The sequence below is a fragment of the Sinohyriopsis cumingii genome, unplaced genomic scaffold, assembly GCF_028554795.1.
Source record: "Sinohyriopsis cumingii isolate HCF-2022 unplaced genomic scaffold, ASM2855479v2 utg001527l, whole genome shotgun sequence".
Classification (NCBI taxonomy): Eukaryota; Metazoa; Mollusca; class Bivalvia; order Unionida; family Unionidae; genus Sinohyriopsis; species Sinohyriopsis cumingii.
The window spans coordinates 2,832,725-2,852,160 of NW_028316012.1; the positions used below are offsets into that span (position 1 = coordinate 2,832,725).

Sequence of the window (19,436 nt, forward strand, 5' to 3'; positions counted from 1 at the left end):
TGGCATTTTTAAATTGAATTTTGTAAAACTATCTACAAACCTGACCCAATCACTCGACTGAACTGATTACAGAAAAAGTCCAAAGTAATATATTTCTTTTCTATAACAAGAAGGATAAACATTACATCTTTTCAAAGCATAAGTCAGGAAAACAGAGAGGTGGTATTCCCTGTGGCCAAAATTAATATTAAATCAGTGTACCCCAGGGGTGTAAAATTGAGGATAAAAAAAAACCTTGGTGTCAGAACTGGGGGTCAAACAAAAAATGTGGGGGGTCAAAAATGTACTGACAATTTTTCATATGACTCATACTTTATATTACAACTTGCACAACATACTCTCTCTCTCTCTCCCTCTCTCTCTCTAAACATACAAATAAACCAACATGCACAATTAACAAACAAATGCATTGTCCATTCAAAGAATAATTGTATTAGTTTTTTTTTCTTTTAAAGTCGTACTTTTAACAATCTCCTTATAATCAATATGAAGCAATATTATACCCCAACACAGTACATACACGCCAATACAAAAAGCCAAATAAATATTTTTAACCAAATGGCAGTTAATACAATTTGTACTATAATCTGTTTCATTGTGCTTCGTCCTAGAACATATTTATCCAAACATCAAGGAGAATAATGATTCATCTTCTTTCTAATAAGTTAAACTTGAACTTTAAGATCTTTCTTTTATTGCAGCAACCAACAAAATCTGCAATGACCCGCTGACTTTGCAATCCAAATAACGCATTTGTCTCTGCACGATTACTGATTTCTTTGTTGTGAAAGAATGTATTGGGTTATAATGTGTTCTCCAGATATCTTGTGGCGAACGAGGGCAGGTTTTTTTTTTAAATTATGATGGTCTTATCAGTCACCCTATCAAAAGTCACACCGGTAATCCTAATGGATGTGCCTTATTCCAATCAAGGGAATTATTTTCTCCATTTTTCATTAAAGTTAGATTCACAGTTACTCTTTTGTGGTCTGTTTCTTTCACTTTCTTCGCTAATGATTTTCAGTGCACGACGTTTTAAGGTGGAGATCACTTTCTAGTACAACAATGATTGAGGTTAAACATCTAGATAACAGTTTGCTGAGCTCGATAGAAATCGCGTGAGAGCTCGCGATATCAGGGGAAGCTACTCCGTAGCATTGTCTACGCTAGTCTGGTTCATTGTTTCGTAAGTTTCCTGCGTTGCACTCTGCTATACTAAGAGAGGGGCGCAAGGCAAGGAACAAACAAAGCGGGGATCCAGTCAATGCCTATGCTCGAAGTATATACCATGTCATCCATTGTCCAATGCATTGGGTATTAAATAAATCCTGATCACATTATGAAAATCCTTTGCGTCAAAATAAAAAAAACGCACAGCAAGAAAATATGTGCGTCAATTTTCTCCAGCGTGCGTCCATGACGCACAAATATGCGTAAAGGGAAACAATGTATTATATTGGTCACAATTTTTTTTCAAATGGTAAACATTGCTATATTTTATTTTTGTGTTTTGCTTCAATATTGGAAACGAAAACCTTAGATGCGCAGAAATGCCCGACAGCTTTATATATATATATATATATATATATATATATATATATATATATATATATATATATATAGATAGATAGATAGATAGATAGATAGATATATGGCAGGAAAGAAAGAAAGAAAGAAAAAAAGAAAAATTGAGATGGAGAGACAGAGAGATTGAGAGCAATTGTCAAACATTTTTCTAGGACTCTCTCAGCAACAATCGCTATGATTGGGACTACTCTCACAATGGTTACGCGGGCAAAGTTAGTACTTTTAACACCAGCAGCGACGAAAGCTGATTAAACTTAACTAATTTGGCGAGAGATTCCGAGGCAAAATAGACAGTACCTTACTACAGCCACCAACATTGATTGCTTATAAATTAAATAGCTTATCTCTATACATTGTGAACAGACAGGGAGAAATCAAAACATATGAACTCGATATTACTTTGTTTATAGGTAACTGTGTAAGTTCGGTTGTATCGTCGTTGGATATCAAAACCAAACGTTTATGGAAGGAGCCCGACTTCCGCCAAAATATTGTGCAGATATAACTAAGGATTTTATCAATACCGAATGCCTGCCGCATGAGCCTTGTGACACACGTTGCAAAACTAAACAAAACATTTCGTTCCTGCTTAGAAGCAAAATAGTTTTAGGATTTACATTCGGAAAGAGATGGTCTTATGCAAATGATGCACATTTGGGAAGAGATGGTCTTATGCAAATGATGCCCAGTCGGGAAGAGATGGTCTTATGCAAATTATGCACATTCGGAAGAGATGGTCTATGCAAATTATGCACATTCGGAAAGAGATGGTCTTATGCCAGTTATGCACATTCGGAAAGAGATGGTCTTATGCAAATGATGCCCATTCGGAAAGAGATGGTCTTATGCAAATTATGTACATTCGGGAAGAGATGGTCTTATGCAAATTATGCACATTCGGAAAGAGATGGTCTTATGCAAATGATGCCCAGTCGGGAAGAGATGGTCTTATGCAAATTATGCACATTCGGAAGAGATGGTCTATGCAAATTATGCACATTCGGAAAGAGATGGTCTTATGCCAATTATGCACATTCAGAAAGAGATGGTCTTATGCAAATGATGCCCATTCGGGAAGAGATGGTCTTATGCAAATTATGCACATTCGGAAGAGATGGTGTTAAGCAAATTATGCACATTCGGGAAGATATGGTCTATGCAAATTATGCACATTCGGAAAGAGATGATCTTATGCAAATTATGCACATTCGGAAAGAGATGGTCTTATGCAAATTATGCACATTCGGGAAGAGATGGTCTTATGCAAATTATGCACATTCGGGAAGAGATGGTCCTATGCCAATCATGCACATTCGAAAAGAGATGGTCTTACATAAATTATGCACATTCGCAGCCTTTTAACGCAATTGTAAATAAATACATAAACCAGCCAATTGAACCCGAATGTGTTCAGATCGAGGACCCAATACCAGCCAGATAGGCGCTGGTGTGATGTCGGCCCTTGTATAACCTGCACAAAAATCCGAGTGAAATTAAACACTCGAAATATCCAAACCGCATACAAATTCTTATCGTATAGGGAACAATTCTTCAGAATGGAAATTCGGCTTCTACCTGTGAATAGTAAGTGGTTTCTGCCATTTTTACTACCCACAGAAGCAGAAAGTCCTAAAGTGTGCAGTTTTCTCAAATTTGACCTCAACTCTGTATGTGTCGCGCACATAGAAACATTAAGTTGTATAGTTGTGAGATATATGACTTTATGGCTTGATTATATCATAATGTTGATTCATAATTATTTGGAGGAACATTCATATCTAATATTGCAAATGTTGCTTCTATAAGAACGTATTGTAGGAGCTGACAAATGCCATCATTTTCTTTAGAGCCCATTACATTATAGTATCCCAATGGATAAAATCAGGAGATAATATAATGAAATCAATGACCAAATCATGTGAAAATATGGTGAGAAAGAACAAAAATGGATCCCGTAATCTTGAACTATTTTAACATAAATGTCAAACACTGAGTTTCAAAGCATGACATTACGACGGCATGCAATTTCAATTAGATCGATATTAGAATCATGCACTTCTAAACTAGGGCTTTCCAACAAATATCTGTGACATATATATACTCATGTACCCTATGGTTGACCTTTCATGTGTCGTGCTGAAATTGTTGTATAACGCGTGTACTGTTTCACTCGATCAAAGGATACAAGTTAATAATCGTGTGAGAATTACACTCTAGGGACCTGTTAGACCCAATGTGGGGACGAATGTGATAAGACTGGCTTTTCTACCAATATATAGGACAATGCGAGAGACGTTTATGCAGTCCATTTGCTTTTATGTATAAACAACCACACGTACAATCGAAGTTTCATTTGTAGGTCCTTTCGATATGCTGGCTCAAATTTTGTTTATATTCTTCGTAAGTTCTTGCTTTATGATTTGCATAAATGCTGCAGAATGTAGCAGTAATTTAGAAACAGATTTAATTGGCGCATTGATGCAAAGAATAGACGTGATCGAAACCAAAATGAAACTGACGGAACGTCGCGATATTGCGTTAAAACAGCGAGAAACATCGATGATGAGACGAATAGAGTACTTACAAATAAAATTGGCTCTGGTAGAAAAGCAAACCAAAGAGGCAGAAAAACGTCACCAAACAGCGATTCAACAATTACAGCGGGACTGTAACAATCAACAAGAGCAAACAAACAAACACTTGGATATTGTTTCAACAATGGAATCAGGAAGTAAAAATACATTCAATGAACAGGGCAGCTTATACGATAAGACAACATTACAATCAGTCGATGAACCAAATGACACCAGTATGACCGAGAGGGAGGAGAGCATGCTGAATTGCCATTCCAGACGAGCTGCTAGTGGTAAGACTACACGAACACACTTTCGTACCATGAAAACACATCTAAAGTATATTTGATAAAGAAGTCGAAGTGTACCATAAATTGTCCAATATCGATCATGCAGTATTACTCGTGCTAGCCTTGTTAATTCATCTCTTTACAGGGTAGCAGTTTGATTTTAAACATACACGTTTGTTTTATTGTGTTAAAATTTATCACTATGGTGTGAATCCCTTCTAATTCCACAACTCATTTACCATTAACCCCCAAAATGACCTTTCCAATGTCAACAGCACAATTCTTTTCGATATGATGCTGTGTTAGCGGTTTAATAGTCTTCCTAGATGATCAGAGTCAACTGCATTTATCGATTACATTAAAAAATGCACCCATTTTCCACGCTCTCTCACCCGCTGGGATAGAAATGCAATCCGAGGATGTCCAGAATGTACAACCCATTTTGTGTGACTGGCATAAGCACTTCATGTGAGAATATACTGTATTTCTCGATTGGTCAGATTAGTCGTTAAACATTTTAACTAGGAGATTGTAACTCCTTGTGCAAATAATGCACATACTAGTATGTTGTTGTAACATAAACTGTGAAACGTCGTCGACGATCTGACAACGGCTTTTGAACGTTAAGTACATTTAAATCCTCTGAAGCGTTATCATGTCTACCTTGGTACCGGGTACCATACGGAGTTTTCGTGGACATGACAATCACCCTGGAAGATGTATAAATGACAGATATATACTCCCATATACGGTCTACTGTACCAAGCGGTAATTTTCTTATTATAATGAATCGGCATTAGTTCTTTTGTGAAATATAGATTAGCCTTGATGGATGTAGAATATGAGAGATACGGAAAGATAAAGAGAAATCGAGCGAGAGTGTTCTTTGTAAGAAAATAGAGAAATTGAAAAATTTAAACTGAAATATAATCAAACAGTCGACAGTTGTGTTCATTTATAATTAAGATGAAATTTGTGTTTCAATTATTTATATGAATTACGGCGTGCTTATCGAAATTATACTAAAACGCCACTTTAGAATTTCTGAAGACTCATTCAAAGACATTTTGGAATATACCATTATCATACATCGGAATTATTTCAATTCACTCTGAACCGACTATACTCTAAAACTTACGAGAGAGCATGCAGGGTCACATAAAAAATAATTTTTTGATTTCAAAAAGCTGTTAGGGTTTTGTTTTTATGTTGGCATAATTATATACATACACACATACATACATACATACATATATATATATATATATATATATATATATATATATATATATATATATATATATATATATATATATATATATATATATATATATATATAGAAAGAGAGAGAGAGAGAGAGAGACAGAGAGAGATATGCAGACGGAGAAAAATAACAATAATGTACAACAAACACTTAACAAGCTAAGGTATTAAAAGACAGAAGGGCAGTGGCACCAAACAAAAGTAGTTTATATTACATGTTTAGAGGTTTCCAATAAACAAGCATTTAAATGATACATATGTGTAATCGTAATTTTTGTGTGTGCTAGAACCTCTTGCAAGGGTGACAATAGTTCCTTCATTAATTCGAAACAAATTAACAAATGAAGGCAAATTTGACATGTTAAATCTTACCACCTCGGATGTAGAATTAGACAAGATGTGGTTTAAGGTTTTGTCTGCGTGTATTGTCTTGCTAGATTAACGTTTTAGAAATGCATGTTGAAATAGCATTGTCCTAGATGCAGGATATAACAAACAATTTTTTTTTATCATTCACATAGTAATTATAAACATTTACAAACTACAATACTAATTTTAAGGTTACATGCATACCTTTACGTGTATAATCAGTAAGATTACATTCATACATTTACGTGTAATATCAGTTAGGTTACATTCATACATTTACGTGTATTATCAGGAAGGTTACTTTCATACCTTTACGAGTATTATCAGGAAGGTTACCTTCATATATTTACGTGTACTATCAGTGAGGTTACCTTCTTGACTTTACGTGGGTTATTGGAAAGGTTAGATACATAACTTTACGTGTATTATCGGTAAGGTTAAGTACATATCACACCTTTACGTGTATTGTCAGGAAGGTTACATTCATACCTTTACGTGTATTATCAGTAAGGTTACGTACATACCCTTACGTGTATTATCAGTAAGGTTAAGTACATATCACACCTTTACGTGTATTGTCAGGAAGGTTACATTCATACCTTTACGCGTATTATCAGGAAGGTTACTTTCATACCTTTACGTGTATTATCAGTAAGGTTCCTTTCATACCTTTACGTGTATTATCAGTAAGGTTACTTTCATTCCTTTACGTGTATTATCAGTAAGGTTACGTACATACCCTTACGTGTATTATCAGTAAGGTTACATTCATGCCTTTACGTGTATGATCAGGAAGATTGCATTCATACCTTTACGTGTATTATCAGTAAGGTTACATTCATACCTTTACGTGCATTATCAGTAAGGTAACGTACATACCCTTGCGTGCATTATCAGTAAGGTTAAGTACATATCATACCTTTACCTGTAATATCAGTAAAGTTACATTCATATCTTGACGTGTATTATCAGTAAGGTTACGTACATACCCTTACGTGTAATATCAGTAAGGTTACGTACATACCCTTACGTGTATTATCAGTAAGGTTAAGTACATATCATACCTTTACCTGTAATATTAGTAAGGTTACATTCATACCTTTACGTGTATTATCAGTAAGGTTACGTACATACCTTTACGCGTATTATCAGTAAGAGTACATTCATACCTTTACCTGTAATATCAGTAAGGTTACATTCATACCTTTACGTGTATTATCAGGAAGGTTACATTCAAACCTTTACGTGTATTATCAGGAAGGTTACATTCATACCTTTACGTGTATTATCAGGAAGGTAACATTCATACCTTTACGTGTATTATCAGGAAGGTTACATTCATAAATGTATGTGTATTATCAGTAAGGTTACATTCATACCTTTACCTGTAATTTCAGTAAGGTTACATTCATACCTTTACGTGTATTATCAGTTAGGTTACATTCATACCTTTACGTGTATTATCAGGAAGGTTACATTCATATATTTACGTGTAATATCAGTAAGGTTACATTCATATATTTACGTGTATTATCAGGAAGGTTACATTCATACCTTTGCGTGTATTATCAGGAAGGTTACATTCATACCTTTACGTGTAATATCAGTAAGGTTACATTCATATCTTTACCTGTAATATCAGGAAGGTTACTTTCATACATTTACGTGTAATATCACTAAGGCTACTGTCATACCTTTACGTGTATTATCAGTAAGGTTACATTCATACCTTTACCTGTAATATCACTAAGGCTACTTTCATACCTTTACGTGTATTATCAGCAAGGTCACATTCTTACCTCTACCTGTAATATCAGGAAGGTTACTTTCAATCCTTTACGTGTATTATCAGTAAGGTTACTTTCATACCTTTACGTGTATTATCAGTAAGGTTACATTCAAACCTTTAATTGTAATATCAGTAAGGTTACATTCATACCTTTACTTGTATTATCAGTAAGGTTACATTCAAACCTATAATTGTAATATCAGTAAGGTTACATTCATACCTTTGCGTGTATTATCAGGAAGGTTACATTCATACCTTTACCTGTAATATCAGTAAGGTTACCTTCATACCTTTGCGTGTAATATCAGGAAGGTTACTTTCATACCTTTACGTGTATTATCACTAAGGTTACATTCATCCCTTTACGTGTATTATCAGTTAGGTTACTTTCATACCTTTACGTGTATTATCACTAAGGTTACTTTCATACCTTTACGTGTATAATCATTAAGGTTACATTCATATCTTTACTTGCAATATCAGTAAGGTTGTATTATCAGTAAGGTTACTTTCATTCCTTTACGTGTATTATCAGGAAGGTTACATTCATACCTTTACGTGTATTATCAGTAAGTTTATATTCATACCTTTACGTGTATTATCAGTAAGGTTCCTTTCATACCTTTACGTGTATTATCAGTAAGGTTACTTTCATTCCTTTACGTGTATTATCAGGAAGGTTACATTCATACCTTTACGTGTATTATGAGAAAGGTTACTTTCATACCTTTACGTGTATTATGAGTAAGGTTACTTTCATACCTTTACGTGTATTATCATAAGGTTAGATTCTTACCTTTACGTGTATTATCAGGAAGATTGCATTCATACCTTTACGTGTATTATCAGTAAGGTTACATTCATACCTTTACGTGCATTATCAGTAAGGTAACGTACATACCCTTGCGTGCATTATCAGTAAGGTTAAGTACATATCATACCTTTACCTGTAATATCAGTAAAATTACATTCATATCTTGACGTGTATTATCAGTAAGGTTACGTACATACCCTTACGTGTATTATCAGTAAGGTTAAGTACATATCATACCTTTACCTGTAATATTAGTAAGGTTACATTCATACCTTTACGTGTATTATCAGTAAGGTTACGTACATACCTTTACGCGTATTATCAGTAAGAGTACATTCATACCTTTGCCTGTAATATCAGTAAGGTTACATTCATGCCTTTACGTGTATTATCAGGAAGGTTACATTCAAACCTTTACGTGTATTATCAGGAAGGTTACATTCATACCTTTACGTGTATTATCAGGAAGGTAACATTCATACCTTTACGTGTATTATCAGGAAGGTTACATTCATAAATTTATGTGTATTATCAGTAAGGTTACATTCATACCTTTACGTGTATTATCAGTAAGGTTACGTACATACCTTTACGCGTATTATCAGTAAGAGTACATTCATACCTTTGCCCGTAATATCAGTAAGATTACATTCATACCTTTACGTGTATTATCAGGAAGGTTACATTCAAACCTTTACGTGTATTATCAGGAAGGTTACATTCATACCTTTACGTGTATTATCAGGAAGGTAACATTCATACCTTTACGTGTATTATCAGGAAGGTTACATTCATAAATTTATGTGTATTATCAGTAAGGTTACATTCATACCTTTACCTGTAATTTCAGTAAGGTTACATTCATACCTTTACGTGTATTATCAGTTAGGTTACATTCATACCTTTACGTGTATTATCAGGAAGGTTACATTCGTATATTTACGTGTAATATCAGTAAGGTTACATTCATATATTTACGTGTATTATCAGGAAGGTTACATTCATACCTTTGCGTGTATTATCAGGAAGGTTACGTTCATACCTTTACGTGTAATATCAGTAAGGTTACATTCATATCTTTACCTGTAATATCAGGAAGGTTACTTTCATACATTTACGTGTAATATCACTAAGGCTACTGTCATACCTTTACGTGTATTATCAGTAAGGTTACATTCATACCTTTGCCTGTAATATCACTAAGGCTACTTTCATACCTTTACGTGTATTATCAGCAAGGTCACATTCTTACCTCTACCTGTAATATCAGGAAGGTTACTTTGAATCCTTTACGTGTATTATCAGTAAGGTTACTGTCATACCTTTACGTGTATTATCAGTAAGGTTACATTCAAACCTTTAATTGTAATATCAGTAAGGTTACATTCATACCTTTACGTGTATTATCAGTAAGGTTACATTCAAACCTATAATTGTAATATCAGTAAGGTTACATTCATACCTTTGCGTGTATTATCAGGAAGGTTACATTCATACCTTTACCTGTAATATCAGTAAGGTTACCTTCATACCTTTACGTGTAATATCAGGAAGGTTACTTTCATACCTTTACGTGTATTATCACTAAGGTTACATTAATCCCTTTACGTGTATTATCAGTTAGGTTACTTTCATACCTTTACGTGTATTATCACTAAGGTTACTTTCATACCTTTACGTGTATAATCATTAAGGTTACATTCATATCTTTACTTGCAATATCAGTAAGGTTGTATTATCAGCAAAGTTACTTTCATTCCTTTACGTGTATTATCAGGAAGGTTACATTCATACCTTTACGTGTATTATCAGTAAGTTTATATTCATACCTTTACGTGTATTATCAGTAAGGTTCCTTTCATACCTTTACGTGTATTATCAGTAAGGTTACTTTCATTCCTTTATGTGTATTATCAGGAAGGTTACATTCATACCTTTACGTGTATTATCAGTAAGTTTGTATTCATACCTCTACGTGTATTATCAGTAAGGTTACTTTCATACCTTTACGTGTATTATCAGTAAGGTTACATTGACACCTTTACGTGTATTATCAGGAAGGTTACATTCATACCTTTACGTGTATTACCAAGAAGGTAATATTCATACCTTTACGAGTATTATCAGTACGGTTACATTCATACCTTTACCTGTAATATCAGGAAGGTTACTTTCATACCTTTACGTGTATTATCAGTTAGGTTACACTCATACCTTTACGTGTATTATGAGAAAGGTTACTTTCATACCTTTACGTGTATTATGAGTAAGGTTACTTTCATACCTTTACGTGTATTATCATAAGGTTAGATTCTTACCTTTACGTGTATTATCAGGAAGGTTACTTTCATAACTTTACGTGCATTATCAGGAAGGTTACTTTCATGCCTTCACGTGTAATATCAGTAAGGTTTCTTCCATACCTTTACGTGTATTATCAGTAAGGTTACTTTCATACTTTTATGTGTATTATCAGTATGATTACATTCATACCTTTACCTGTAATATCAGTAAGGTTACATTCATACCTTTACGTGCATTATCAGAAGCAATACCAGTTAACTATTGCAAAAAAATCCACTATTCAGTCATTAAATGTGTGAACGGTAGAATGTTCAAATCCTGACTAAGAAAGTGGATCTGATTTGTGAAATGTCTAGAATGCTTCGTCTTCTGAATTTATGTTTTTTCGGGTCGGTCTTGATACTGTATTGGGTAATTATCTCAAAATGAATTATGTGCATCGTCAAAATCCGTGCATTAGAACTATCGCTTATCTTTTGGACATGGACGTTTTAAAAAGTCTACATATTTTATGAGAGAGTTCGGTGGAAAACATGTTTAAGAGAATGTGATTAAGAATTAGTCCCCGTCAAATCAAGATTATATTGAAGATCCTTATTGTCCTCAAATTTTATCTATATGTGTGTATATGTGTGGCACCAACAAGATTTGTCTTGCACGTATAAAACATTTATCAATTTTAAATTTATTAACTTTTATTTATCTCTGTTGCATGCACTCATATTATCATAAGATGTCGAGGTTAATGCATAATAACCTTTGAAGACCATACAAATATAACGGATATGTTCCATCTTTGTCAACAGGTTAAGGCTCACCGTGTTCTTGGGGGGTGGGTGGGATGGGAATAAGTTTTGAAAGTAAGTGATGAAGACATAACATAATTCTTGTCTTCTAGCTTATTATGATAGGTTTCTTTTAATTGTATTGCAGAGCCTGTGGCATTCTCTGCTTATCTCGCTAATATGGCGTACCACCTTGGAATCGGCCAGATTATAAAATATGACGGTGTGCTGACCAACGAAGGGAATACCTATAACCCAACAACGGGTATATTCACTTGTCCACAGGATGGTCTCTACTTAATTGCCTTTTTCATCTCAGCTGATCACGGACATAAGACGTGGGTTAAACTTGTGGTTGATGGTCTTGTTGTAAGCAATGCAGTCGCTGAAGTGAGAGAGGGATACGACAATCAAGGGGGAAATGTTGCTATTCTTCGCTTAAGAGCAGGTCAGAATGTTTGGACAGCAACATTTTGGGGAGCTGACGCTGATCTTGCAAGCACATCTGATTTCCGCCACGTTACTTTCTCCGGCGTACGCCTCTTCGATTAGTTACGTTAGACGGTAAAACTTGATCATATCCATGCGGGGACATAATAATACCTAAATAAACTTACGTAGCTGATAATCGATCGTGTTTATCCTTTAATAAGGAAGTATATTTCTTTATGATTACACAGATCCTGATTCAATAACCATTATGTATAAAAGCAGCACATAAATTACAACATATTTCGGAAAGTTTTGACTTGCAAACAGTCACGCATAATATTTGAATACTAAGACTCACAAAGAAACTATCTATGCACCTACTTGTACCCAACATTGTTACTCCAGTCATTATATATATATATATATATATATATATATATATATATATATATATATATATATATATATATATATATATATATATTTATATATATATTTATATATATATATATATATATATATATATATATATATATATATATATATATATATATATATATGTAATTAAAGAAGTGAACAAACCACACACACACACAAATATATATATATATATATATATATATACACGTTTTAGGTGCGTTGTGGGCAGTCATCCCGAAAGTGGGTTTACGGGAAGGACATGATATAGTTTACATTTCAAATCAAAATATATATACATAGGTTGTATTTCTTACATAGTAATTATGTATATGTTGAAAATAAGTATATATACTTATGTTATAGTCCTATTCATGTTTTCGGTTCGTGGGCAGATATATAAATTTCATGGGCAGTTTTGACCTTTAGGTCGAAGATGACAAAGTAACTGCCCAAAAATACGTTCACGAAGAACAAACATATAGCATTCTGCCCGCGAATGCGGCCATGGGAACAATATATAGCGTACTGCCCACGAATACGTTCACAGGTAACAAATATATAGCATGACTTTCCGGTGTGCGCGCGCAAAATGGTTGTCAAGACACGACGATAAACATTAATCTATTAAAGCATCCTTTGCAATGGCCAGCGTACATATAACGGACGTGAGGTTCGTTTTTCACAGTTTGTTTGAAATAAATGGATGATTATATATCCAGTGTAACAACTTGTCTTGACAGCTTATGGATGCTAATGTTTGACATTTATTGTGAAGATGATTGTTCACTGTTTGTTGATGAATTCGTAGATTCTGTTAATCGATGCTATAGCTCAATTTAACTGTCATACACTGATATGTTTAAGTCTGCTTGCACAGTTAACTATGCAGAGTTATGGAAATACAACAAATTGGTTTTAATAACTTTCAGAGTTTGTTTTACTATTACTCAATATTTGTTTCAAGTACTATAAAGGCTGTGATAGGTTGGGTGGCTGAGATTACAAATCAGGCCCTTTCTCACTTGGGGTGGGGTGGGGTGGTACTGCCCATTATGAATATTACTGGTCCTAGATGTCCAACCTGATATTTATGACATATAGGTTCAACATCTTTCTGCCAGCAGAAATGGTGTTCTGTAGTATTTTTCCCAGTCAATAGTTTATGGATATATTATGTCATGTACTATGCTTGTTTAATTCTCTCATCTCAGTTCTGACGTTACCATTGAATGCTATAATGTTCCCAGACATGCGGTATTCTTGGTTATTAAAATTATATATATACACAGATAACTGAAGTTGAGTTCTCATTATTCCCTAACAACTGTAATTAGTGGGGCTGTAGCAATTGATGCTCTGAGAATTCAAGTTAACTGGTTCAAAACTTGGGTAAACAACAAACTGTTTTCTTCCTTTGACAAGCATCATAAAGTTTTGCATCTTTGTCTCTCTGATGACTGTGGTACACAAGTTACAAACTTTGCCTTAGAATGAGCCTGATTTTTGATACTTGTTACTGAATGGGGTGGGGTGGGGAAGTAACAAAATTATTAAAGGTGGAATGTATGCAAACCATGCTGGAAATAGATATGTGCCAGCAACTGCAACATGTAAGCTTCAATAGATTTGGAAACTATAAGCTTTATCCTGTAAATATTAACAGTTCACACCCTGTATAAAAGATGATTTTGTGTTTGATTAACTGGAACTGTTAATTTATTATGTTAAGGAATTTATTGTTTTAACCCTAGTAAATGTAATATAATTAGGTCAAAAGTTCCAGTTTGTTTATTGTTTCCAGAGTTGATTACTGTAACTGGAAGAACCTGTTTCTAAGTGTTAAATGAAACGAAAGAGATATTGTTTACTCAAGTGATATAAAATAAAAGTTTAAAATGAACTGAAAGAAATATTGTTTATTCAAGTGATACAAAATAAATGCAAAAGTGTATATTCATTAAGAAGTGTATTGTCAATTGCAAATAAATGAAGATTTATCTTATTTTGTTCTTTACTTGTGTACAAAATTATACCTGGATTGGGCAATAATTACTTGGACTCCATTTGGAAAAGAAAAATCTATATGTCCTAAATACCTAATGTTCATATCATAATGCTCTTTTAATGGATGATTATGCTTTTCAGCTGACGTTACCATATTGCCAAGTGAACTAATAGTATGGCCTTCGGTGTGGCCCACTAATCATATTTGTAAATGAATTATGCATACAATAGAGAAATAGCTCTTAAAATATCTTATGAGTTGAACAATGTGTGTACACAAATAAACATGAAGCAAATCTTTGAACTTGTATGCCACACATGCAAGCGAATTGGTGGTTTTCATATGTAACTTGTGTACTCTTATGGCTTTTGTCTATATTACTTTTAGCCATTTCTATTCACACACCAGAACACAACCTTTTTTGTCTGATTCAGGTGCTAATGCAAAACTTATTTCAGCTGTAACTGAAGTATACAGAATTTTTCCTGATGCTGAGGCCTACTGTGTAGACAGTATAGCTGTAAGTCATCAAATCAAATGGAAGACAACAGTGTGCAGTTGAAGAAAATGATATATACCCAGTACCATTTAGAGTTATCTTAAAGAAAAGTCACAATGCACACTGATACAAGTAGTTTTAGAAAATGCATTTGTTCCACATACATTTTAACTTAACCCAAAAGTTCAGTCTCTTGCCTAAAATTCAATCAGATGTATGCATTTATTCCATAAAACACAAAGATATAATGAACCAAATCATTTTCATTATTGAGTTAGGTAGTAGGCTATGTTAAAGAGTGCAATCACTTTATCGATTTTTTTTCCATTACATTTTTATTTATTATAAAATAACATTTCTTAGTGGAGTGCTAGCAACTGTAACTTGAGGAATATTTTGTACATGCTGGCCTAAGTGTCATGAATATACTGTGCTACATTTTGCTTTATTAGGTACAATACTATCATGAGACTTGCTTGATGAAATCCTGAATTTGTCAGTTACACTTACAAGTCCACTGGTAGAATTTAAAATCTGTGACAGTTTGGGAACTTTTTTTGCAGTAACTGCAAATCACTTTGCCTTCATAGTCAATGAATTCAAGCCATTGATAATTGTCAAACGATTGTGACTGAAAATGTGATTGTCTGTTAGTTGTATCCTATTTGATAATTTTGCTGCCACAGAGTCTGGATTGTGTCTCTGAAGAAATAGTTCATCTAGACTCTGTTGCAGTATTACATTTTATATGTTCAATTTAATGAATTTTCTTTCTTTGAATCATTCTTATGTCATAACTTGCGAAAATAGTTTAGTTAACAATATTTATTCAAACAGAAAAGATAACCTCACTTGACAAATCATCCTACTAAAGTGATCATGGCATACACTTTTATCTTTGAAATTCAAATATTGCCCACTCGTTAATTAACATGACTAATATTGCACATTGAAGGTGATCATATGTATCATCAGTTTTAAAAAAATAAAGACATAATACTATCATTTAATCACTGCATACAGGAAACAGACACTTGTGTCTGTAAAATGCCTTTCATTGGATTACTTTGGTTTATTAAAACCAAACAGCGATCCACTCAGGATTTTCTAGGGTAGATACAGAGAATATATTATGGTCATTCAGAACGCTATCAATACATCAGACCAGATTGTTTTTATTATTATTTAGGCAAAATAACTTAGTAAGTCAGATGGCAAACATGAGGATGGTGATAGGTTATGTGGAATTTGCATTGAATCAATGGTCCCAGAAGATTTGATACAATGTCACTGGCTGTGGTAATCATCAAGTGCAGTTGCACGGCACCATAAGACTTATCAAGATACCATAAGCTAGAAAGATGAAGAAAAAGAAAAACGATGACCCAAAGACAAATCCTGCAAACTGTGTGCAAAAACGATTCCACAGATTATAGATGAAAACTTTACTATATTTAGCTTCAAGATATTAATAAATTCGGATTACTTCCTCCAGTCTGCTACAGTAATTCATGCCCATTGCACTCATAAATTGATTATAGTCCTTGCAGTATTTTGTGTGGGCCACAATATTTTAATTGATGCAGCTGATGCTCCATTCTTCAGTTCAGTGTTGATTCAAACATAGCAATGTCCCTTTGGGATGTGTGCATAAATAAAGAATGCCTGTCCCTTCATTACCACACTTGTTGAATTTATCGTGTCTCTCTGAAAACTGTACCATGTGAGAAAGAATTTTATAAACAAACTGGACATAAGTATTGCTAGACATATACTCAGACCTGAGACTCCATAAAAGACTGCTTACTTGTGAGGCATTATTAGTGCTAGGGCTTGAGGTAATAACTTGCTATATGTTTGGTAAGGCAAAATAAGGGGCCTTATGACTTAAATTGAAACTGTGAAAAAACAAAAGGTTCAAATGCAATAAACTTTTGTTTTTCCTCATTTGTTATATTACAGTGCCATGAAAGGTCATTTCTTTTATCTTTTTAATCCCTTGCCAATTTTAAGTCATCATCACTAACCAAGTCTCTAAATCAATTCTTGGCATATTTAGCTAAAATGGTGTCTACTATTCCATTATATCTTTGATTGTTTAGCTTGCTTGTATGGAGCTTAACACCATTTTTCAGGACATCATAGACTTTACATGGCAGCCAACATATTTATTGGAAGAAATCAACACACATAACGCTACTGGCAAGCTTTCTCATATCCACACATTGGTTGGACTAGAGAGAGTTGATTAGTGATGTGTATGCCTAGACCATTCTATAATCCAGGGCCCCATGATTGAATACAGCTTAAAGAAATTAACCCTAATTCAATTTCCTTGTTGCATTTAAATCATAACACCCACCATGCAAAGTGACACATGTCTCAAGATTTTCAAATTTGTATATGTTTTGCAACTTTTAATTCTGAGTTGATGCATGTGGATGTGGAAATTCAGTTACTGAATACTTAGCTACTTATATAAGGAGCTCTCACACTGGTAAAAGCATGCAATTGGGATTGTATTTGCAAGAGGGCAATTAATTGTTCAAAATACTGTTTTAGCTAACTACATATGCGAAGGGTTGATGTATAAAAAAGAGGATCAAGAAATCCTAGCTGGTAAAGATAATTGTATCCAACTTGATAGAAAGTGAGAAGGCCTTTTAATTTTGTACAGCAGTTTCATTAAGGAACCAACTATAATACCATTAGAAGTTTATGAGCAGCAAAAACCACATTTAGGACCAACTAGACATCAAAACCATATGCATAGTTTCATTTACGGCCAACCAGACATCAAATAGGTCATCTAGTGAAAGCACAATGTCAAAATGACCAGCCATCTAGGAGAAGTAGCAAGGAAGGGTTTTCCAGATGCCCATTAAAACAGCCATATTGGAGGTTAGATTGGCACTATTTTCATTTACGTCCAACTAGACATAAGAAGTCTTTCACTGATATGACGATTCATTCAGGAGAAGTAGTTATACCAAGATTTTCAGGATGGCCACATTGGTGGCCTTATAGGATGTCTGTACAGCACCATAATTCTCATTCAGGACCTGCTAGACATCAACATAAGTATTTTGTACACATGTTGACACGCTGACACAATTATCCATTCAGAAGTAGCGATAAAAAGTTTCTTAATATGGCTACTGTGGCAACCAAACTGTATGTGTGAGTGGCACCATCTTGTTTTTTCTTCCAGATATTTTCACACAAATATCATATTTAAAGATAACATGAATTCATACAAGATCTTGTCGGTTTATTTCATAACAGATTTTTCCCTCATATTAATATAATCTTTTGAAAACATTTATACATTATAGTTCTAGAAATTTTTCATGCTCTCAGAAACTATTAAAATCACAGCAGAAAGTGTTATGTTATATCTTTATTCAGCACTGAAAAATATTTATGAACTCTTAAAGTTTTTTCCCCTATATTAACTTAATTTAATGAAGATTTTCAGACTATAACCTTTCCATTGGATTTATTTTTTCAAACATGGTGTAAAAAGTATGTTATAGTAACCAATTTTTACATTGCCTTCACCATTGCAGAAATCTCTATAATCAATTTCCTAGTAAAGAAAAGCCAAGAAAATAAATGGACAGTTAATATTCACTTCAGGATCACAGACCTGAGGCAAATATGTCATTGTTAAATCAAACATTTTTATTGTGTTTCCTTAGACCTAAATATATATATATACTTGCTGTTACTCTAAACGAAGGCTGGTGATCCAGTTGATAACCTTTTAGGGGTTTTAAGGATGTCTTTAAAATTAAGGCCTTAAAAATGTTGAGATCTTATATTAAAAATGACAATTTGAGCCTTGCAGATTCATGTCCACAGGTGCCCAAATAAAAAAAAAGGGGGGGGGTGCAAGGGGCAAGCTTGTTGGTGTGTTATAAAATAACTGACTTATCATCGGTGTGCTGACAGGTGATGTGTAATTAAATCACTGTTGTAATATTAATAATGAGTGAGTCTGCACAAAGGAATTTCATACAGCTAAACTAGCTCAACAACTAGAGGCAATTAAGAAATATATCCACATTCGTGATTCTGTCAAATGGCAGATACAACAGCATCAGGAAGCTCAAGTGGCATTTACAGAAGGTAAAGAGCCGCTATACTTGTTATCTTTTTAGGGATGTGCTTGGATTTTGCCCTCAAGCTGGAGCAGTCATAGGATATATAATAAATCGCCACGGTCGGAATTTATCCCCAAGCTGGGGTAATCGATGGGTAAAGTCTTATCCACAGTCGGGGTTTTATTCAAGCTTCAGGTGCA

At 34.0% G+C, this 19,436-nt stretch overlaps 1 protein-coding gene across 1 annotated transcript in view; it reads left to right on the forward strand.

Moving 5' to 3' along the window:
• The first annotated feature begins 3,879 nt into the window (after nucleotides 1-3,879).
• LOC149772025 (uncharacterized) overlaps nucleotides 3,880-19,436 on the forward strand; it is a 62,924-nt gene continuing 47,367 nt past the window's right edge. The window contains exons 1-2 of the mRNA XM_089947959.1: nucleotides 3,880-4,453; nucleotides 11,923-12,338. Coding sequence (XP_089804085.1) covers nucleotides 3,958-4,453; nucleotides 11,923-12,326 — 900 coding nt within the window. The 5' untranslated portion in view covers nucleotides 3,880-3,957 and the 3' untranslated portion in view covers nucleotides 12,327-12,338. The remainder of the gene's footprint in view (nucleotides 4,454-11,922; nucleotides 12,339-19,436) is intronic.